This window comes from Sardina pilchardus, chromosome 3 (genome assembly GCF_963854185.1).
Source record: "Sardina pilchardus chromosome 3, fSarPil1.1, whole genome shotgun sequence".
Classification (NCBI taxonomy): Eukaryota; Metazoa; Chordata; class Actinopteri; order Clupeiformes; family Clupeidae; genus Sardina; species Sardina pilchardus.
In genome coordinates, this window is record NC_084996.1 from 11705525 (window position 1) to 11724900 (window position 19376).

General features: G+C 48.8%; 2 protein-coding genes across 3 annotated transcripts in view; one reads left to right on the forward strand and one right to left on the reverse strand.

Annotated features, from left to right (window-relative positions):
- Positions 1–8674: 8674 nt before the first annotated feature.
- Positions 8675–9933, forward strand: LOC134075881 (uncharacterized). Its single transcript, XM_062530912.1, has 3 exons — positions 8675–8781; positions 8883–9254; positions 9338–9933. The coding sequence occupies exons 2-3, from the start codon at positions 8942–8944 to the stop codon at positions 9931–9933; spliced, it is 909 nt and encodes a 302-aa protein (XP_062386896.1). The 5' UTR covers positions 8675–8781; positions 8883–8941.
- Positions 9934–10854: 921 nt separating this feature from the next.
- mrtfaa (myocardin related transcription factor Aa) overlaps positions 10855–19376 on the reverse strand; it is a 45761-nt gene continuing 37239 nt past the window's right edge. For both annotated transcript variants that reach the window (XM_062531819.1, XM_062531820.1), the window contains 8 exons: positions 19193–19370; positions 18441–18905; positions 16502–17458; positions 15662–15859; positions 15453–15569; positions 14745–14891; positions 14050–14107; positions 10855–13903 (listed from right to left, as the gene is read on the reverse strand). In XM_062531819.1, coding sequence (XP_062387803.1) covers positions 13260–13903; positions 14050–14107; positions 14745–14891; positions 15453–15569; positions 15662–15859; positions 16502–17458; positions 18441–18905; positions 19193–19370 — 2764 coding nt within the window. In that variant the 3' untranslated portion in view covers positions 10855–13259. The remainder of the gene's footprint in view (positions 13904–14049; positions 14108–14744; positions 14892–15452; positions 15570–15661; positions 15860–16501; positions 17459–18440; positions 18906–19192; positions 19371–19376) is intronic.

The window sequence follows — 19376 nt, forward strand, 5'->3', positions numbered from 1 at the left end:
CCAGAGTGAAATGGAGAGACGGTGTGAGGCGAGTGAGCGAGCGGAGGAGATAAGGCCAGCACCTCCAGCAGCCCTGGCAGCAGCATGCTAATACAGCTAATGTTGTGATTGATTGTGAACGGTGCAGCAGAACCAGAGTGGAGGTAGAGAGAGGGAGAGAGAGCGAGGGAGGAGGGAGGGAGGGAGGGGGGACGGAGGTGAAGGACATAAGGCTGGCCGGCTGGCCGTCGAGAAGGGAGGGAAGGAGGGAGGGGGGGAGGGAGGGAGGAGGGGGAGCAGCAGCCCCACACTGCTGAAGGGAGGAGAGGAGGCGCACGGCAACAGGAGGGACAGGAGGGAGGAGGAGTCAGCCTGGAGCAGCTCAGGGGAGATCAATCAACTACAAACCTCCCTATACCACAACAGGCACATACAAACACATATACAAACACACACACACACACACACACACACACACACACACACATACAAGGACACGTACATATACACAATGGTATCCCTAAGACCACCATATAAACAGCTACAATCAGTGCTTTCTCACACACATATGTATTGTCGTCGTATACACAATGACACTTTCGAGCACACACAGAAGTCCCCCCATCCCCCCCCTCACACACACACTCACACACTGGGGCTGCAGAGGCCAACTCCATCTCCATCAATCACGCTGGCATTCTCCTTGCACACGGAGGCGCTCAGGTCAGGCGGTGCCCCCTCAGGTTTAGCTCCCAGACTGGGGAGCCAGGACAAGCACAGAGCATGACAGACAGTGGGGGGAAACAAGAGAGGGGAGAAATGACATATGGACATGTGTGTGTTGTGCGGTGTGTGTGTGTGTGTGTGTGTGTGTGTGTGTGTGTGTGTGTGTGTGTGTGTGTGTGTGTGTGTGTGTGTGTGTGTGTGTGTGTGTGTGTGTGTGTGAGTGTGTGTGTACGTGCGTGTATGGGTGTGAGTTTGTGTGTGTGTGTGTGTGTGTGTGTGTGTGTGTGTGTCTGGATCAGACGAGAAGGGCTACTTGCGGTGGCTGCAACATGCCTGGCCATGTCACGTATGGCCGCCGCCTGTCACGGTCTGGTCAGGCAGATGGCCCTGTCTGAGGCCCGGTTCTAGTCGGAACGGGCCTGTCGGATCGCGAACCCAGAGCTGCCAGTCATCTCTGGCCGAGCGTCTGTTGTGAGTCGGCGGGGCTTGCATTACAGCGACGGGGTCCCATCGATCTTCCCCCTCGCCGCTTAATGGACTCAATTAAACTGAAGGACCCGTCAAGGAAGCGGCATATAGATCTGGAGGAACAAAGGCTCTCTCTCTCTCTCTCTCTCTCTCTCTCTCTCTCACACACACACACACACACTCACACATTCAATCACACAGTCTATCACTGACAGGCTGAATGCACACTAATGCGCAAAAGGAAAGCACCGCACCCTGGTGGATGGAGGTGGTATTGCAGTTTCCAAAGAAACAAGTCAGCTGTTTCTAACAGTTCATTTAGCCAGCCAGCTATTAGGATGCACTGCTAAGTGAACTCACAGCAAAGATGGATTCTCTTTGGTTGCCGATGGATGATTCATGTGTGCTATGTGATTAATTTGTGCATCATGTCAATTATCTATTGTCATCCAACCCTGTTAACAGGTTGAATTGATTACAGTGCCTGATATTTTTCTTGCATCAAGTCAAGTTCACAAGCAGTCTGCTCCTACAACGATGGAGTGGCACTGTTGGTGTCTGTCATTGTCTTGGCAAAGCTTATCAAACCAGAAAAAAACTAAGTACTGCCTCTGCCAGCACCATTACCGGTCAATGTGATCACAGCCTACTGTAAGTGTGAGAAATAATGCACTATGCAAGCCAAGGGGTTTGTTAGGGTCCTTTCCAAAAACCCAGAGGCTGATAAACGTCCCCCAGGACCCACAGGAGAGAAACTTTCACAGGCTTCAGTTCAGTCAGGGCCCCCCTGCCAGCACCACCTTAAAACACACCTCCCATGTAATCACTTAGCAACCCACTGAGGTTACCCACACCCATGTTTCACTATCTGACTCCATCCTGAAGACTTGATGCTCAGCATAGTCATGGTGACGCGGCAAACTCATTGGCATGCATGAGATGGAGGGGTGTGAGGTACACCCCCCCCCCTCCCCCGCCCCCCTCCCCCGCCCCCCTTCTCCACCTCAAAGCAAGCCCAAGGGGACAACCGATCAAGCGCGGAAGCATTTGCCATAATGACATTGATCAAAACAGCGTAAGTGTTCCATTTTTAATCAGGATACGCTGGCCAGCGCGCGTGCCCCTGGCGCCTTCCGAAGGACCCGCTCGGCGCGCAGCATTCAGATGGTGCGACACGAGGATCAAGGCCACGGTGAATTCCTCGCGACGAGCGCTACCTTTAATCATGCACAGGCACGAGAGGAACGAATGAAGTGGAAAATGAGTGTGTGTGTGTGGCGCAGCCCGAAGACTCGAGCCAGTGTATAAGTATGTGCATGCGTGCGTGTGTGTCTGTGTGTGTCTGTGTGTGTGTGTGTGTGTGTGTGTGTGAGAGTGAGAGAGAGAGAGAGAGAGAGCATTTGTTTGTGTGTGTGTGTGTGTGTGTGTGTGTGTGTGTGTGTGTGTGTGGAAAAAGACAGAGAGAGTACCTTTTTTTTTTTTTGTACCTTGAGCTGGAAGAAGCCCAATGCATTACAGATCTAACAGAAGAATCGTTTCTGAAAGAGGAATGCTTCCGTGTCCTCTCCTGCCTGCTTGCAGCTTGACATCCACGGACACCACATCTACGCCAACGCTCGCCCCGGCCTCTCTCTCCACATTTTCCTCTTTTTTTTTGCTGACTTCTCATTTCAAGCAGGACAAGCAAACATGATCTGCAACAAGGCAGATGTCAGCACACATGGCAGGATGTCAAACCAGTCCAAACAAACAAGCGTAAAAAAGTAAATAAATAAAAATTCCCAAACAACTGACAGAAAGGCAAGCAGGGGAGTGGAAGTGGGAATAGCAGGAGGGCACGGAGAGGGCAGGGAAACAGATGCTGCAGTGGAGTCTGCGTAGGCGCCGAGGCTTAGGCATCACAAGGGGCCCGTGTCACAGTTTAGAGAGGCAGAGCGCACAAGTCATTTCAGCATCCCTCTCAGAGCAGAGATTACGGCACTGGGTATCTATGAGCTGAAGAGACAAAAGGGACAAAGTCTCGCTCTCTCTCTCTCTCTCTCTCTCTCTCTCTCTGTCTCTCTCTCTCTGTGTGTGTGTGTGTGTGTGTGTGTGTGTGTGTGTGTGTGTGTGTGTGTTACATTTAGAGGCATAAAACCCTGACTGCTCAAGATTACACTTCCTTCTGCTGCTTCTGCTGTTATTGAGTTTTAAATGCAAAAAAGGTCCCACTTTACATTAAGAGCCTTTATTACAATGTAATAGTAATGTAACCTAATCCCTTTCCTAACTCAAAGTATAACTTGGTAGTTCTTGTGTTGTGCAGAATTTTTTATGGCCCCAAAGGCTATTTCATTGTCAGGTATAAAACTATAACAAAATCAAAATAGGCTAGCCTATAATTCACTCATAGTGACATTCTGGTTTTGGCCCAGTTGCCACAGGGCAACACAGCCTACTGCTGGAGAGTTAGTTCTTACATCATAGTTTATTTTTATTTAGTATTTTCTATTAACTAGAACTAGAATGAATACTTTCTGTATTTCCCTCAGTGTATGAAATGAAAATTTGTGCAAAGTGTTGGGTGATTGTTATTGATCATGGAATGCAATGCACTTCCTGCTACAAGCATTCTATTTGATGACCAAGCAACCAAGATGTTTGCATTAGAATGTTAGAATTTAGAATTTAGAATTTAGAATTTAGAATGTTAGAATGTTGGGCAAAGTAGAATTTGGGCCAAACTTGCCACTTGTTACATGAACAAGCTGAAGGCAAGTCACTTGTGATTAACCTCTGCGATTTCAAAGCGATTTCAAAGCGATTTTCAATTTCAATGGCTTTCTACCCAAGGACATTCAACCCAGCAGGATCCTGGATCGGGACTGAACATCAGCCTCTGTTTCAGAGAGACCTGTCCTGTGTCAACACTGTTGAGGAAAACAGAAACACCGTGCCCCTTTGGATACCGCCATCAAAGCAGCAATATCAATATGTGCGGTCTACACGGTTTTCTGCAAGTAAGGATATAATATTTGCAGTGCTCTTATAGTAGTTAGGCCTAATAGCTGGTTGATATATTTATTTGTATTCATATTGATACATTTTGTAGGTAAGTATTGGAGGGAGTCTGGACACAGGCGTGCTGTGGTCCAGGAGGAGTGGCATGGTATGGCCAAGCTGCCCACCTCAACACCTCAGCACCTCACTCTCGTGGGCAATGGTGTCAAGAGCAGCCAGGTGGCTCCTCCCAGACCTGTGGCAGTGGCTCCAGTCAGGAAGGAGGAGAACCTGACATTCATTGGGAACTTCACTCATGCTCCGAACATCACCCAGGACCAGCTATTGGCCCTGCTGAATTCCCAAAAGGGCCCTGTCTCTGGGAGTGCAGGCATCCGTGGTGTTCCGTCCACCCAGAAGACACCAGTCCATCTCACTCGGCCCTGTGGCAGTGGGATCATGAAACATGCCTACCCATCTGCAGGTAAGAAGAAGTCTATGTCCTTTAAATGTGGCTGATCTGAATAACTGACCTCTAGAGTAGCTAACATGAATGTGTCTCTTCAGTTGTGCAGGTGTCAGCACGAGAGCAGGAGCTGCTGTCCGTCACTGCTGTTCATCAGCGGGAGACCGGTGGACTGACCCATGTGGGCACAGTCAGCTCATCCAGTAGTGCTTTGAGGCAGGAGCCTGGACCCCTTACCTTTGTGGGGAACTTCACCGCCCCTGCCGCAGCACTTCATGGTCAGCAACACATGAAGCCGATGCAAGCCCAGGTGCCAGGCAGTGTCGCCCCGGGAGGATTCATCTCTCTGGGGGTCGGTCCCACTCGGTCCACCCCTGCAGCTCCGGCAGGTCTCCCCACTGGGGCCGGTGGTGATGTCCCGACCTACTGCAAGAGCACAGTCCACTCCAACCAAGCGGAGCGTGTGAAGATGATGGAGTACCACCGTGACATGGCCTCCTACTACAGAGGGCTCAAGCGTAAGGCTGAGCACGTCCCAGCGCGGGAGTGGTCAGGGTGCCCCAACGAGCTCCAGACAGGAGGTGTCCGTGACAGGACCGTGGACGAGCCTCGGCAGAAGACGTGGTGGGACAGCGCCACAGAGGGCTTCATTCTTCCTGAGGACGCTGTCGAGAAACTTAATGCCATTCCTGGCATCTGGGATTTGGCCGTACAGATGGGTTTTCTGACTGTCTGCCCAATATGAATACTGTACATTGAATTGAATTGATATTTTTGTACTATTAAATTTAAAAATAAAATATTATATTTATTACTAGTATAAAACAACGACTCTTCTGTCTGTGACTCAGAGAATAAGAGCATTACTAATTAATAGCCTACATATTTTCTTTTCATCCACTATATTAACTTGCTGCCCTGCCCTCACATAATGTTAACACAGGTCAAATTGACATTCCAATAGCTGAAATTTTTGCCCCTGTTATTTCAGAAACGAGTGCATCACCTGATTATATACAGTAAAATTGATTGATTGTAAACGTTTGGAAAAATATTTTGTTGCTCTAATACAACACAACAAACAATTCCAACTTTCTGCATAGGAGATAATAAGCTGCCACATCTACAGTACTTCAAAACCCTGGTGTTTGCAATGATCACTGCTCCAACAGACACCAACTACTCCAAGAGACTCAAGCCCTTGTTCACATCTACAACGCCTCTGTACACCCCATGCCAGCCCCAACACAAAAGGGTGTCAACATCACAGCTTGTATCAACATTTTATTGGGGGCCAAGCAGCGAAGCTGCGAAGCACCCATAGTGATTGTACCTTTTCCTATTATTATTCTTCTCCAATGGAAGTCTATGGCAGCCCATAGATCCATACAGTAAAAAGTTGTGAAATTTGGCACACTTATTCTACTCACAACTCTAAGCACTTTCACCAATTTACAGACTCCAGACCTCAAACCTCTAGCGCCACCAACAGGTCAAAATTCATCAATTTTTCAACAACATTAATGCAAATATCTCTGAAATGCTTTGACCTATCAAGCTGAAACTTGCTAAGTGTATTAAGGCAAAAGGTATAGCCCCACCCACCAAATAACAAGACTTTTCCATGAACGCTGTAGCGCCACCAACAGACCAAGGTCAAAACTTTCAAACGGTTTCACAGGTCACAAATTTCATCCGATTCTCACCAAAATTTGCACACACCATTTTCAGACCATGCCTTCTTATTGCATTGCTTTCTGGAAGAATTGACAAAATTATTTGCCCTTAACAGCCAATCAAAATTGGCGGCGAAGCCGCCACACAGACATTAAACCTATATCTCTATGGAAGCCTTAGAACCATAGAGTAAAAAGTTCTGAAATGTAATACACATATTCCTCAATGGCCAATGACCACTTTCCCCAATTTACAGACGCCAGACCCCAAAACTCCAGCGCCACCAACAGGTCAAAATGTATACATTTTTCAACAACAATAATGCAAGTAGCTCTACAATGCTTTGACCTATCAAGCTGAAACTTGCTCAGTGGATTAAGGCAAAAGTAATGACCCCACCCACCTATTAACAAGACTTTACCATTCAGGCTGTAGCGCCACCAACAGGACAAGGTCAAAAACCTTCAAAAAGTTTCACAGGTCACATATTTCATCCGATACTCACCAAAATTTGCACACACCATCTTCAGACCATGACTTATAATTGCAGTGCTTTGTGGAACAATTGACGGAAGTGCTCGCCTGTAACAGCCAATTCAAATTGGGGGCGAAGCCGCCACACAGGAAGAGAACCTATATCTCAGCAAGGCTTTCACGTATCAAGACCAAACTTAGTACATGGGCTCAGGAGCCAATGAAGAGGAGTCTCAATAAATTTGGCAAATTTTGACCACTATGTGGCGCTGTATTCAAAGAAAGTAGGCTCATATTTCAACATTAATGTAACACAAACAAACACATCCTCCTCTATGGTAGTCGTGGGGGGGGGGGTTCCATTTGCACCCGCCCACTCTCCCATGTCATGTCTTTTGACTACTAGGGGGGGCGCTATAATCACAGGAAGTAGGCTCATATCTCAGCAACGGTTTCAAGTATCAAAACCAAACTTGGTTTATAGACTCAAGACACCATCCTGAGAACACACAACACATGTTTTTTGACAACTAGGGGGCGCTAAAATCACAGGAAGTCAGCTCATTTTTCAATAATTCTTTCATCCCTCTCTCTCTCAAACCCAGACACAAGCACACAAACCCTCCTCTATGGTGGTCGTGGGGGCGGGGGGGTTCCATTTGCACACGCCCACTCTCCCATGTCATGTCTTTTGACCGCTAGGGGGGCGCTATAATCACAGGAAGTCAGCTCATTTTTCAGTAATTCTTTCATCTCTCTCTCTCTCTCAAACCCAGACACAAGCACACACACCCTCCTCTATGGTGGTCGTGGGGGGGGTTAGGGGTTGTCTTTCCAAATTTCCAAAGCTTGGCCCCCACATTGCTGCTGTGCTTGGCCCCCACATTGATATTTTTCAAGTGTTTTTTTTGTCTTTTCTAAAAGATAAAAGAAAGCAGATACTGTAACATAGAGAAAAATAAACTAATGTCTCAGTGCATGTGAAGCCCCCAGAAATAGCAGTCCCACCCTCAGCCTTATGCCCCACCCACAAATGTTCTGTACAGCCAATGAAAAGGAAGCATATTGCATCATGGTGACCCTTCCAAACTTATATTCCAATAGAAGGATGGGATGGGGGCTTGAAAAGGCACCTGCGCCACCAATTTCAAGTGCAAAGTCAAAGAGAAAAAATGAGACCACGATTCTGTGCCCTCCAAACAGACAGACACAAACACACACACACACACACACACACACACACACACACACACACACTCTCTCTCTCTTTCACACACTCTCTCTCTCTCTCTCTCTCTCACTCTCTCTCTCACACACACACACACACACACACACACACAAATAATACACAACTCGCTCACATTTCCACATATATGTACAGTAACTAAACTGTTTATGCTGCTATTCCCTTTAGTCAACACTAGTCTAATCAACTGCTAAATTTAATTCTTGTATTGTTTTTGTTTGTATGTCGCCTTGGACAAAGGTGTCTGCTAAGCAACCATAACCATAATCATTTCCCTCAGTTTATGAACTGAAAATGTGTGGTGAGTGTTCTTGATCTGTCAAATGTCATGGAATGCACTTCCTTCTAGAAGCATTCTATTTGATGACATTATAATCACCAAGCAACCAAGATGTTTGCATTAGAATGTTAGAATGTTAGAATTTAGAATTTAGCATTTAGAATGTTAGAATGTTGGGCAAAGTAGAATTTGGGCCAAATTTGCCACTTCTTACATGAACAAGCTGAAGGCAAGTCACTTGTGATTAACCTCTGCGATTTCAAAGCGATTTCAAAGCGATTTCAAAGCGATTTTCAACTTCAATGGCTTTCTACCCAAGGACATTCAACCCAGCAGGATCCTGGATCGGGACTGAACATCAGCCTCTGTTCCAGAGAGACCTGTCCTGTGTCAACACTGTTGAGGAAAACAGAAACACCGTGCCCCTTTGGATAGATCCATCAAAGCAGCAATATCAATATGTGCGGTCTACACGGTTTTCTGCAAGTAAGGATATAATATTTGCAGTGCTCTTATAGTTAGGCCTAATAGCTTGATTATGGGTGATATATTTTTATTTGTATTCATATTTCTGATATATATTGTAGGTAAGTATTGGAGGGAGTCTGGACACAGGCGTGCTGTGGTCCAGGAGGAGTGGCATGGTATGGCCAAGCTGCCCACCTCAACACCTCAGCACCTCACTCTCGTGGGCAACGGTGTCAGGAGCAGCCAGGTGGCTCCTCCCAGACCTGTGGCAGTGGCTCCAGTCAGGAAGGAGGAGAACCTGACATTCGTTGGGAACTTCACTCATGCTCCGAACATCACCCAGGACCAGCTATTGGCCCTGCTGAATTCCCAAAAGGGCCCTGTCTCTGGGAGTGCAGGCATCCGTGGTGTTCCGTCCACCCAGAAGACACCAGTCCATCTCACTCGGCCCTGTGGCAGTGAGATCATGAAACATGCCTACCCATCTGCAGGTAAGAAGAAGTCTATGTCCTTTAAATGTGGCTGATCTGAATAACTGACCACTAGAGTAGCTAACATGAATGTGTCTCTTCAGTTGTGCAGGTGTCAGCACGAGAGCAGGAGCTGCTGTCCATCACTGCTGTTCATCAGCGGGAGACCGGTGGACTGACCCATGTGGGCACAGTCAGCTCATCCAGCAGTGCTTTGAGGCAGGAGGCTGGACCCCTTACCTTTGTGGGGAACTTCACCGCCCCTGCCGCAGCACTTCACGGTCAGCAACACATGAAGCCGATGCAAGCCAAGGTGCCAGGCAGTGTCGCCCCGGGAGGATTCATCCCTCTGGGGGTCGGTCCCACTCGGTCCATCCCTGCAGCTCCGGCAGGTCTCCCCACTGGGGCCGGTGGTGATGTCCCGACCTACTGCAAGAGCACAGTCCACTCCAACCAAGCGGAACGTGTGAAGATGATGGAGTACCACCGTGACATGGCCTCCTACTACAGAGGGCTCAAGCGTAAGGCTGAGCACGTCCCAGCGAGGGAGTGGCCAGGGTGCCCCAACGAGCTCCAGACAGGAAGTGTCCGTGACGTCACAGAGGGCATCGTTCTTCCTGAGGACGCTATCGAGAAACTTGATGCCATTCCTGGCATCTGGGATTTGGCCATACAGATGGGCTTTCTGACTGTCTGCTAGGCAGATGATTGAACACATTTCTTAGCCCAAATTCAATACATTGAATTGAATTGCTATTTTTGTATTATTATATTTTAAAAATAAAATATTATATTTATTACCATTATAAAACAATGACTCTTCTTTCAGTAACTCAGATAATAAGAGAGAATGACTAATTAATAGCCTACATATTTTCTTTTCATCCACTATATTAACTTGCTGCCCTCACATAATGTTAGCACAGGTCAAATTGACAATACAATAGCTAAAATATTCTTCCCTGTTATCTCAGAAACTAGTGCATTGCCTGATTATACAATTGATTGATTGTAAACGTTTGGAAAAAGATTTTGTTGCTCTAATACAGCATAACATCCGATATCAACTTTCTGCATAGGATTGGAGTAGATACAACACTTGGCAACAAGATTAATTCACTTGGCTGAATACACGCTGTCTCTTTGAAAGAGCATGTACATATGTCTCAATTAGTCATTCTTCACACGTCAGTTAACATTTTGGAGCCTCTGTTTCCACAGAGAAATGACAGATCAAATATGCTTTTGTGTCAAGTGCCGAGGTGAACAACACATTTAAATGGAAATCATTATTTTATGGAAAGTACTGTAGCTGCTGGCTTTATAAGGGGGAAAAATACCCAAAGCCCTGCCATAGTGTCTTATCGTGTGTGAGTGATTGTGTGAATGTGTGTACAGTATGTGTGTGTGTGTGTGTGTGTGTGTGTGTGTGTGTGTGTGTGAGTCACTGTGAGAGAATAAGCTGCCACATCTACTTCCAAGACGCTGGTGTTTGCAATGATCACTGCTCCAACAGACACCAACTGCTCCAAGATACTCAAGTCCCTGTTCACATCTACAACGCCTCTGTACACCCCATGCCAGCCCCAACACAAAAGGGTGTCAACATCACAGCTTGTATCAACATTTTATTTTCAAGTGTCTTTTTTTGTCTTTTCTAAAAAATAAAAGAAAGCAGATAACAGAGAAAAGAATTAAACTAATGTCTCAGTGCATGTGAAGCCCCCAGAAATAGCAGTCCCACCCCCAGCCTTAAGCCCCACCCACAAATGTCCTGTACAGCCAATGAGAATGAAGCATATTGTGTCATGATGACCCTTCCGAACTTATAGTCCAATAGAAGGGTGGGATGGGGGCTTGAAAAGGCACCTGCGCCACCAATTTCAAGTGCAAAGTCAAAGAGAAAAAATGAGACCACGATACTGTGCCCTCCAAACAGACACACATAAACACACACACAGACACTCTCTTTCACACACACACACACACACACACACACACACACACACACACACACACACACACACACACACACATACATACACACACACACACACACACATACACACACACTCTCTCTTTCTCTCTCTCACACACACACACACAAAAATAATACACAACTCGCTCACATTTCCCCTTCAAAAACAGGGTGTACGTGTCTGTCTCCCATTCCTCTATATTAACATTTTGAAATACATGCAAGTGGTGCTGTTCAGTCTGTGTACGTGGGTGTAAGTGGATGTGTGTGTGTGTGTGTGTGTGTGTGTGTGTGTGTGATTGTGTGTGTGTGTGTGGATGAGTGTGTGTGTGTGTGTGTGTGTGTGTGTGTGTGTGTGTGTGTGTGTGTACGTGCGTGAGTGTGTGTGTGATGAACAAAGGAAGCTGTGCGTGCTGGAAGTGCGCTAGGAGATGGTCGGGAGTCCGACTGCGTTGGACAGCTGTTAGAACACTCATCCGCAGATCCTTCCAGAACCCTGGCGAGACCAGCAGCTACCTTGACCTCTGTTTGCAGAGCTGCCATAATCAGCTGCCTTGATCAGTCTCTCCCTAGCAAGCACTTCCTGTGTGGCACCGTGCAACGACAAACACTGCTAAAAAAACGCTTTGAAGTGTTCCTATCAAAAGGCATTACATTGTCTATAGCTGTCGGATACATACAGTACATACAGAATACATATTTTTTTAAAAAAATATTAAGACAAGCATGTCGTTGACGCTTGGTTCATACCTAAGATTAAAAGTGAAGAGCGTGGCGAAGTCATTGACTGCTCAGGTGTCAAACACGACACGTTCTGTGATGTTTCACACCTGCTGAGTCGACAGGAGCTGCAGGTGCTGTCAAGTTTCAACACAGAGCTGACATTGGCAAGCTCACCGGGAATCTCACTTCATTGGACACGCCATATTGTCACCGGATCTTAAGGCATAAAAACGTACGATGATAAGCTATATGCGAGAATTGGATGACACCTATTGTCTTAGTAAGGAGACACGGGAGTCCTGTGTTGACAGTGCTTATTAGAGTAAAACGAGGCTGAGCAAAGAGAAGGTTCTAGAATCATACCGTTCAGCAGGTTTCACCAAAGTGATGCACAGCATTGTGTTGGCGAACAAAGACTCAAGGGAGCCTCTGTTTCTCTGGTTAAATCCTCTACGAGTCAAGATGAAGTGCTTCTCACTGTATGTGTAACTACATATTAAAAAGGACAAAATAAAATCAATGTAACAATAAAGAGCCAATAAAAACTCAATTAAAACTTAATCGCTTACCCATATATACATGATATAGCAAGAAAACACATTTTCCATAAATCCAAAAAATAAAAAGATTGTGGGGACCATCCCCTCAGTTATCTGACCTTCTTCAGCAGTCCTCCTGCACAGGCTGTGGCGTGATCATGGGACTGTTACACCTGAGTGTCTACCTTTTACACATTCACTACAGGTAATGCTAACAAGGATGCTAATGCTAGCTATTCAACCCATTTTAAAATGGATGTTTTTGTTTTGTTTGTCTTACAGCATATGGCACTTATCAAGGTGAGCACTTCTTCATTTATACAAGATACAGATTAAGAGAACTCAGGATGTTCTTGAAGCTGAACATTTCACATTTCAATTGATATAGCAAAAATAAAAAACACTTTTATTCCGTATAAAGGAATTTAGTGCTGGAGTTTTGGCATGGCGGAGGTATCAGTAAAGACAGCGATCCCTCAGCTTACTGTGAACTGTGATACCACCAACACTAGTCTGAGAAGCCATTTTGTAACACAACAGCAAGTGTCTGACATTCAAAGTTGGAGATGCCTCGAAAAACTACTCTGACATCTGAAGCTGACTGAAGGCTGAGGGAGGAGGGAGACAAGAGCGCCTGTACAAGCGTGTGCGTGGGCGGTGTGTGTGTGTGTGTGTGTGTGTGTGTGTGTGTGTGAGAGTGTGAGTTTGCATAAGAGCTAGTGCTGCGCGTGTAAAAAGCGCATATCGTGTCCGTCTGTGCCTGTCCGTCCCGAGGGACACCGGGCACTATAAGCAGGAGTCCCAGTGCAGCTGCAGGTCCGAGGTGTCCAGGAAGTCCGCCGAGAAGATGCTGGTGGGCACGGGCGGTCCGGGCGGCGCCACGGGCAGACTGGTGCCGTGGGCCGGGCTCGTGTCCCCTCCTCCGCTGCCGCTGTTGCCGCCGCCGCCGCCACCGCCCATGGTGATGTCCAGCCAGTCCATGGTGTCCAGAGCGGCGTCGGCGAAGTCCAGGCCTGTGGCGGGCGCGCTGTAGCCCAGCTCGAAGGTGTCCATGGGCGAGGGCTGGTGGTCCAGGATGCTGGACGTGCTGAGCATCTGGCTGTGCAGCTCGTCGATGAGCGTCAGCGGACCGCCGGGTTCGGCGCCCAGCAGCGGCGTGCCCGTGCTGGACTCCAGGAAGTCCTCCAGGCGCCCCTCCGCCGCCACCGCCGACGACTCGCTGTGCCCGCCGCCGCCACCACCGCCGTGCTCCGGGCTGCCGACGGGGACGTCCGAGCTGAGGGCGTCTTGGATCTGAGGGGGCGTGTCGGGCGTCTGAGGGGTGGCAGGAGACAGCTGGATATGGGCGTCTGGGGAGGAAGGGGAGGGGCTGTCCACCTTTAGTCTGGCCAGGGCGAGGTCTGGGTCTGGCTTAAAGTTGGCCGAAATTTCTGGAAGAAAAAAAAAGAATGGAAAAAAAAAGATTGATAAATTCAGTAAATTCAGTAGCTGCTATATTAAAAATAAAATACTACAGCGCCAAGATGCAGTCGTATGTCAGATTGTGAAGATTGAAAAGATTCTCCGGAAACCTCACCTCCGCTCTGAATCAGGATGTCAAACAGATCATCCATCTGCTGAGTGGAGCCGTTCTCCTGTAGAGGACGACAATAACGACGGCAACCAAGAGGTTAATTCAGTACACAGGAAGTTGTGGTCTGGTAAAGAAACCAGTCCTCAAACAGACTCAATAACAGGCAAAGCCTCACACACAGACAAAAAAAGTGCCAGACAGGAAGAGACAGAAGAAAAGAGAGAGAGAGAGAATGAGAAAGAGAGAAAGTGACTTTGAGTCACAGAGAGGGCAGGGGTGCCAACTGAGAAGAAAGAGGGAAGTAGAGAAGAGAATGCAGAACAGAGTGAGAGTGTGTGTGTGTGTGTGTGGGAGTCGGGGGGGGGGGGGGGGGTGGGGGGTGGATGAAAGGCTGAACTAAGAACTTGAGACTCTCAGAGAAACAGAGGAGGACGCCAGAAAGACAAGCCATGATAATCGCAGACAATGGGAACGTGAAGAGCCACGAGAATGGATCGGGCTGTAGGTGACAGTAGGGTGAAGACGCTCATGTTTGCTTTGGTGCGATGACACTGACGGCCCAAATGATTTAGTGGACTCATTTGGGCTTCGACTGTCCCCGTCACCAGGCTAATGAGAGCCAACACTGAAACATTTCCCAGATCATTTGCTCAGGTTATCACACACCAACGCATCGGCAAAAAAAAAAAAAAAATTACCATGTGGACGGGTGGTGAGGGGGTGGGGTTTGGAGAGGGGGTGGAGTCAGTGCTGGGGAAGAACGGCTGCAGATTGGGTGGAGCAGACAGGGGTGTCGTAGCCCCCGGCGCCTGATTGGTTGACACCTGCATTCCTGTCTTGAGTCCCTATTAAAAGAAAAAAAAAAGAATCATTATAATTAAGGGTCGATCTTAATTAGCCTGAATGCTAATCAGCTAAAAGCTTCAGTCGGTTCTTCTCACATGACATCAATCAACGTAATGAGGGATATTATCATTTTAATTACGTGAATCATAACCGCTATCGCAACTCTCAATGACTTATCAAGGATGTTGAATGGAGCTCAGCATACTCCATTAATTAAGACAGGGAGACGAGATCGGGTGTTTATTGAGCCAATTCTGGACATGTTTTCTCCCTCATTAGGAACTACCAACACAAAGACTCACAGACACACACACACACACACAGACAGACACACACACACACACACACACACACACACACGCACACACACACACACACACGCACACACAGACAGACAGACAGACAGACAGACAGACAGACAGACAGACAGACAGACACACACACACACACAGACAGACAGACAGACAGACACACACACACAGAGAAGATCCACCAGACCCAATCATGGAATCCTAAAGTTATCAAACGGAGCGCCACAGATGTTCCCTTCCTTCTCTCACCTTTCTGGTTGGCTGGTTCTGGGCGCCTGTTCGACTAGACTTCTTTGATTGGGAGGTACTGTGGGATGCTTGCGGGGATGACTGGCTGGGAAGCTTGGCAGGCGTAGATTGTAACCTCTGTAAAACCATATTACAAACACACATTTACTCGGACTGTCTATGTTTAATATGCACATGATCTGCGTTGATTCATTGTAAAGACTTTGTACCTGCAACGTGATCTCATTGGCCATTTTGCCTTGAGTGGAATCGTTCCCTTGGCTCTCTATGTTGTGATTGGTCAACGATATCAGGAAGTGGTTGCCGTTGCTGTCTTTCACCAGGGTGGGGGCGGGATGATTCTTGAGGATATCCAGTGGAAAGGAGGAGGTGGAGACCGCCTGCTGATTTATAAACACCTGAGAAATCTAGACAATGAATGAACGACAGAAAGAAAGAAAGAAAGAAAGAAAGAAAGAAAGAGAGAATATAAAAAGAAAACACAGTCAGTTTAACAACCCGTTTCTGTGATCTGAGCTGTTGCTGTCTCATAGGGAAGTCTGGTGTTGTCCTGAGTAATCGGTGGCGACAGCTCAGACGGTCATCCCTGGCTACGTGACGCAAAAAAAAGCCGCCCGTCTGCTCAGTGACCTGTTTAGTCTGCTCTGGAACATGATGTAAGGAGGTGCAAGGGAACGGCGACGCTTTTGGAGAACTGAGAGATAAACACCGCAAAACTGTGCGCAGACAAGCTTTGATATCTGTTAGCTCAACAAGCAAATTGTTTCCCGTAGAGTGAACCGTAAATTCACAAGCCAAACTAATGACTGAAATGAGTTGGCTAATTGCTTGGGCCTTTTTCAGGATACTCACTTGATCACTATGTGTCAATATCTTAACAGATGGATCCCACCTCAGACATTTCCAAAATGTTTGTAAGTACATACTGGACCACCTGACTCACATACAGGGGTCTTTATGGTTATTATCATAATCGACCAACCCCATGACAGGACTTTTTGGAACTGAAATTTTAACCTATCTGTAGTGTATATGGTGCTGGAGCTGACCTGTTGTGAGGACAACTGAGTCTGCTGCTGCTGTTGTTGTTGTTGCTGTTGTTGCTGTTGTTGTTGTTGCTGTTGTTGTTGTTGTTGTTGTTGTTGTTGTTGTTGTTGAGTGAGGGTGTGCTGCTGCTGCTGCAGCTTCTGAGGCTTCCTCTTCCTCTGCTGGGCCCTCTTCTGCAGGTTGGTCTGGTTGTGCTGCAGCACCATCTTCTGCTGCTGCTGCTGCTGCTGTGTCTGCTGCTGCTGCTGCTGCTGGGCCATCTGCAGCTGCTTGAGCTTCAGCTTCTGCGCCTGCTGCAGCCTCAGCAGCTCCAGCTGCGCCTGCACGGCATCTCTCTGCTGCTGCGCAGACGCCTCGCGCTGCTCCGGCGACATCTGGAAAAAGTCACTGCCGCCGCCGCCGCCGTTGATGCCGCCGTTGTTGCTGTTGCCGTTCTCCGCCGCGACGTCCATCTCCTCGCGCCTCTCCTCCTCGGCGCCGCCGTCCTCGTCCTCCTCCTCCTTGACGGTGACGCGGATGGCGTCCACGGGCGAGAGGCAGTGGTGGTAGGCGGGCACGTCAGGCGGCTCCTCCTTCACCCGCACGATGCCGCCCGCCAGCTGGGAGATGGTCTCGTCGGCCATCGTTATTGTCGCCGGCGCCGCCGTGCCCGCCTGCTTGCCCATCTCCAGCTGCAGGCGCAGGGTCTCCACCAGCCGCTGCTTCTGCAGCAGCATGCGCGTCAGCTCCTCGATCTGCTTGTCCTTCTCCAGCAGCATGCGGTCCTTGTCCAGCAGGGGGTGCTGGTGGGGGTGGGGGTGGGGTTGGTGGTGGCGCTGGGGCGCTGCCCGCTGCTGCTGCTGCTGCTTGGGCGGCTGGGAGAAGCGGCAGGGCGCGGGGCCCGCCAGCGACGACTCCTCCTTCACCTGGTGCTGCGGCGGAGACGGCTGCAGACTCAGCTGGGTGAGAGGAGAGCTCACCTGGAGGAAGAGCACGGAGAGGCACGTTAGAGAACAGCGGGCGCGAGAGAGAGAGAGAGAGAGAGAGAGAGAGAGATAGAGAGAGAGAGAGAGAGAGATAGAGAGAGAGAGAGAGAGAGAGAGAGAGAGAGAGAGAGAGAGAGAGGGAGAGAGAGAGGGAGACTGAGCTGGGTGAGAGGAGAGGTACGTTAGAGAACAGCGGGCGCGAGAGAGAGAGAGAGAGAGAGAGAGAGAGAGATAGAGAGAGAGAGATAGAGAGAGAGAGAGGGTGGTAGAGAGACATCAAGAAGAGAACACGCATACACGCATACAAACGCACACGCTCTGGCTGATACATTTTGATTGACACATTCCTATAGTGTACACATCCACCAGCCTATTTTGTCTTGTGTACAGTACGTGTGAGAGAAAATGAGACAGAGAGAGAGAGGGAGGGTGGACGAAAGACGCCAGTAAAACCAGAGACAGGGTGGGAGAGTGAAATCGAGAGGTAGAGAAGGGAGAGAAGGAGGGAGGATGAAAGAGAAAAGAAAAGAGAGAAAGACAGAAAAAAGAAATGAGCCACGTAAAAGCTCTCCAGGCTCTTGTAGATAATGAATCAAGCTTATTATCCAGAGAGGGGACCATATAACACCGGTGGAGGGAGCATAAAATGACTATCAGTGCACTTTAATGGCTGTATGTGTGTTGACATCTATATTATTTATTAGACCCCACTGTAAGCAGCAGTCTCGGAGGGTTAAGGCCCGTCCACAAAACCAACGATAACTATAACGATTACAACACAAACTACCCTATTGTACTATCGCTCCAACTAACGCTGACAATCCAATCAGAAGCCATCGAATTTCAGCCATCACATTCATGGACACGAAGAGAGACCTTATTATTGGTCAGTGTGGACGTTCATACTATCATCGTTACAGTTGTGTGTATAGTTAGAGAGAGTGGACAGACGTTCGGCCGGCGAGGAGCCCCCTACCATCTCTCCGAAGGCGTCTCCGTTGCAGCTGGCCTCGTCCGGGCTCATGCCGGCCAGCGAGCGCTCCGAGGGGGCGGGCGAGATGGGCGGGGACGAGCTGGTGCTGCCGAAGTGCATGACGTGGTGATGGTGGTGATGCTGTGGCGCCGAGCCCTGCCCGCCGCCCGAGGCCAGCGCCGCCGCCGCCGCCACGAACGGGAACGTGGCCAAGACCACGCCGCTGCCGTCGCCCGCCGGGTGCAGCATGTGGGCGCCGCTGGCGCTGGCGAGGACGGGCGAGGGGGTGCAGACCTGCTGCTGCTGCTGCTGTTGTGCCATCGCGGGCTGCTGGAACTGCAGCTGGGTTTTGAGGGCGGCGCCCCCTCCGTGCTGCTCCTGGTAGTTCCGCAGCCGCTCGATCAGGTCGTTCTTGGTGCCCGAGACGGGCAGGCCGCGCAGCTTGAGCTCCTGCTTCAGCTCGGCCACCTGCGGGGGGGGGGGAGAGCAGTCGCCCGTTTAAAAAAAAAAAAAAGCACGAGACATCACCGGCCCACGACTTCCTGTGTTCACCGCCTCAGGGGTCTTTCCTGTCACATGCGTCATCTATATGCTTCAGCAGCCCATGCGGAAAGTCATTAAATGACTCTAATTGAAAATTAACACATACCATTGGTTTTTATTAAGTGTGTAAAAAATCAGTGCTGAACAGTCATTAAACTCTCTCTGAACTTTTGAACTCTGACTCAGATTGTGAAGGAGATTGTGGCCCTTGCCTTGAACTCATCCAGGTTCGGGGGGAGGCATCCGGGTTTGCCCCCCTGGCTGGCCTGCCGGTTGGACCCGCTCTGATTGGAGGAGTTGGACGTGGGAGGGACCGTTCTTGATGGAGAGGGACCGGTGGTGGTGGGGGAGGTGATCGTGGCTGCGGAAGGCAGCTGCTCGGCTGGGGGTCTGAAT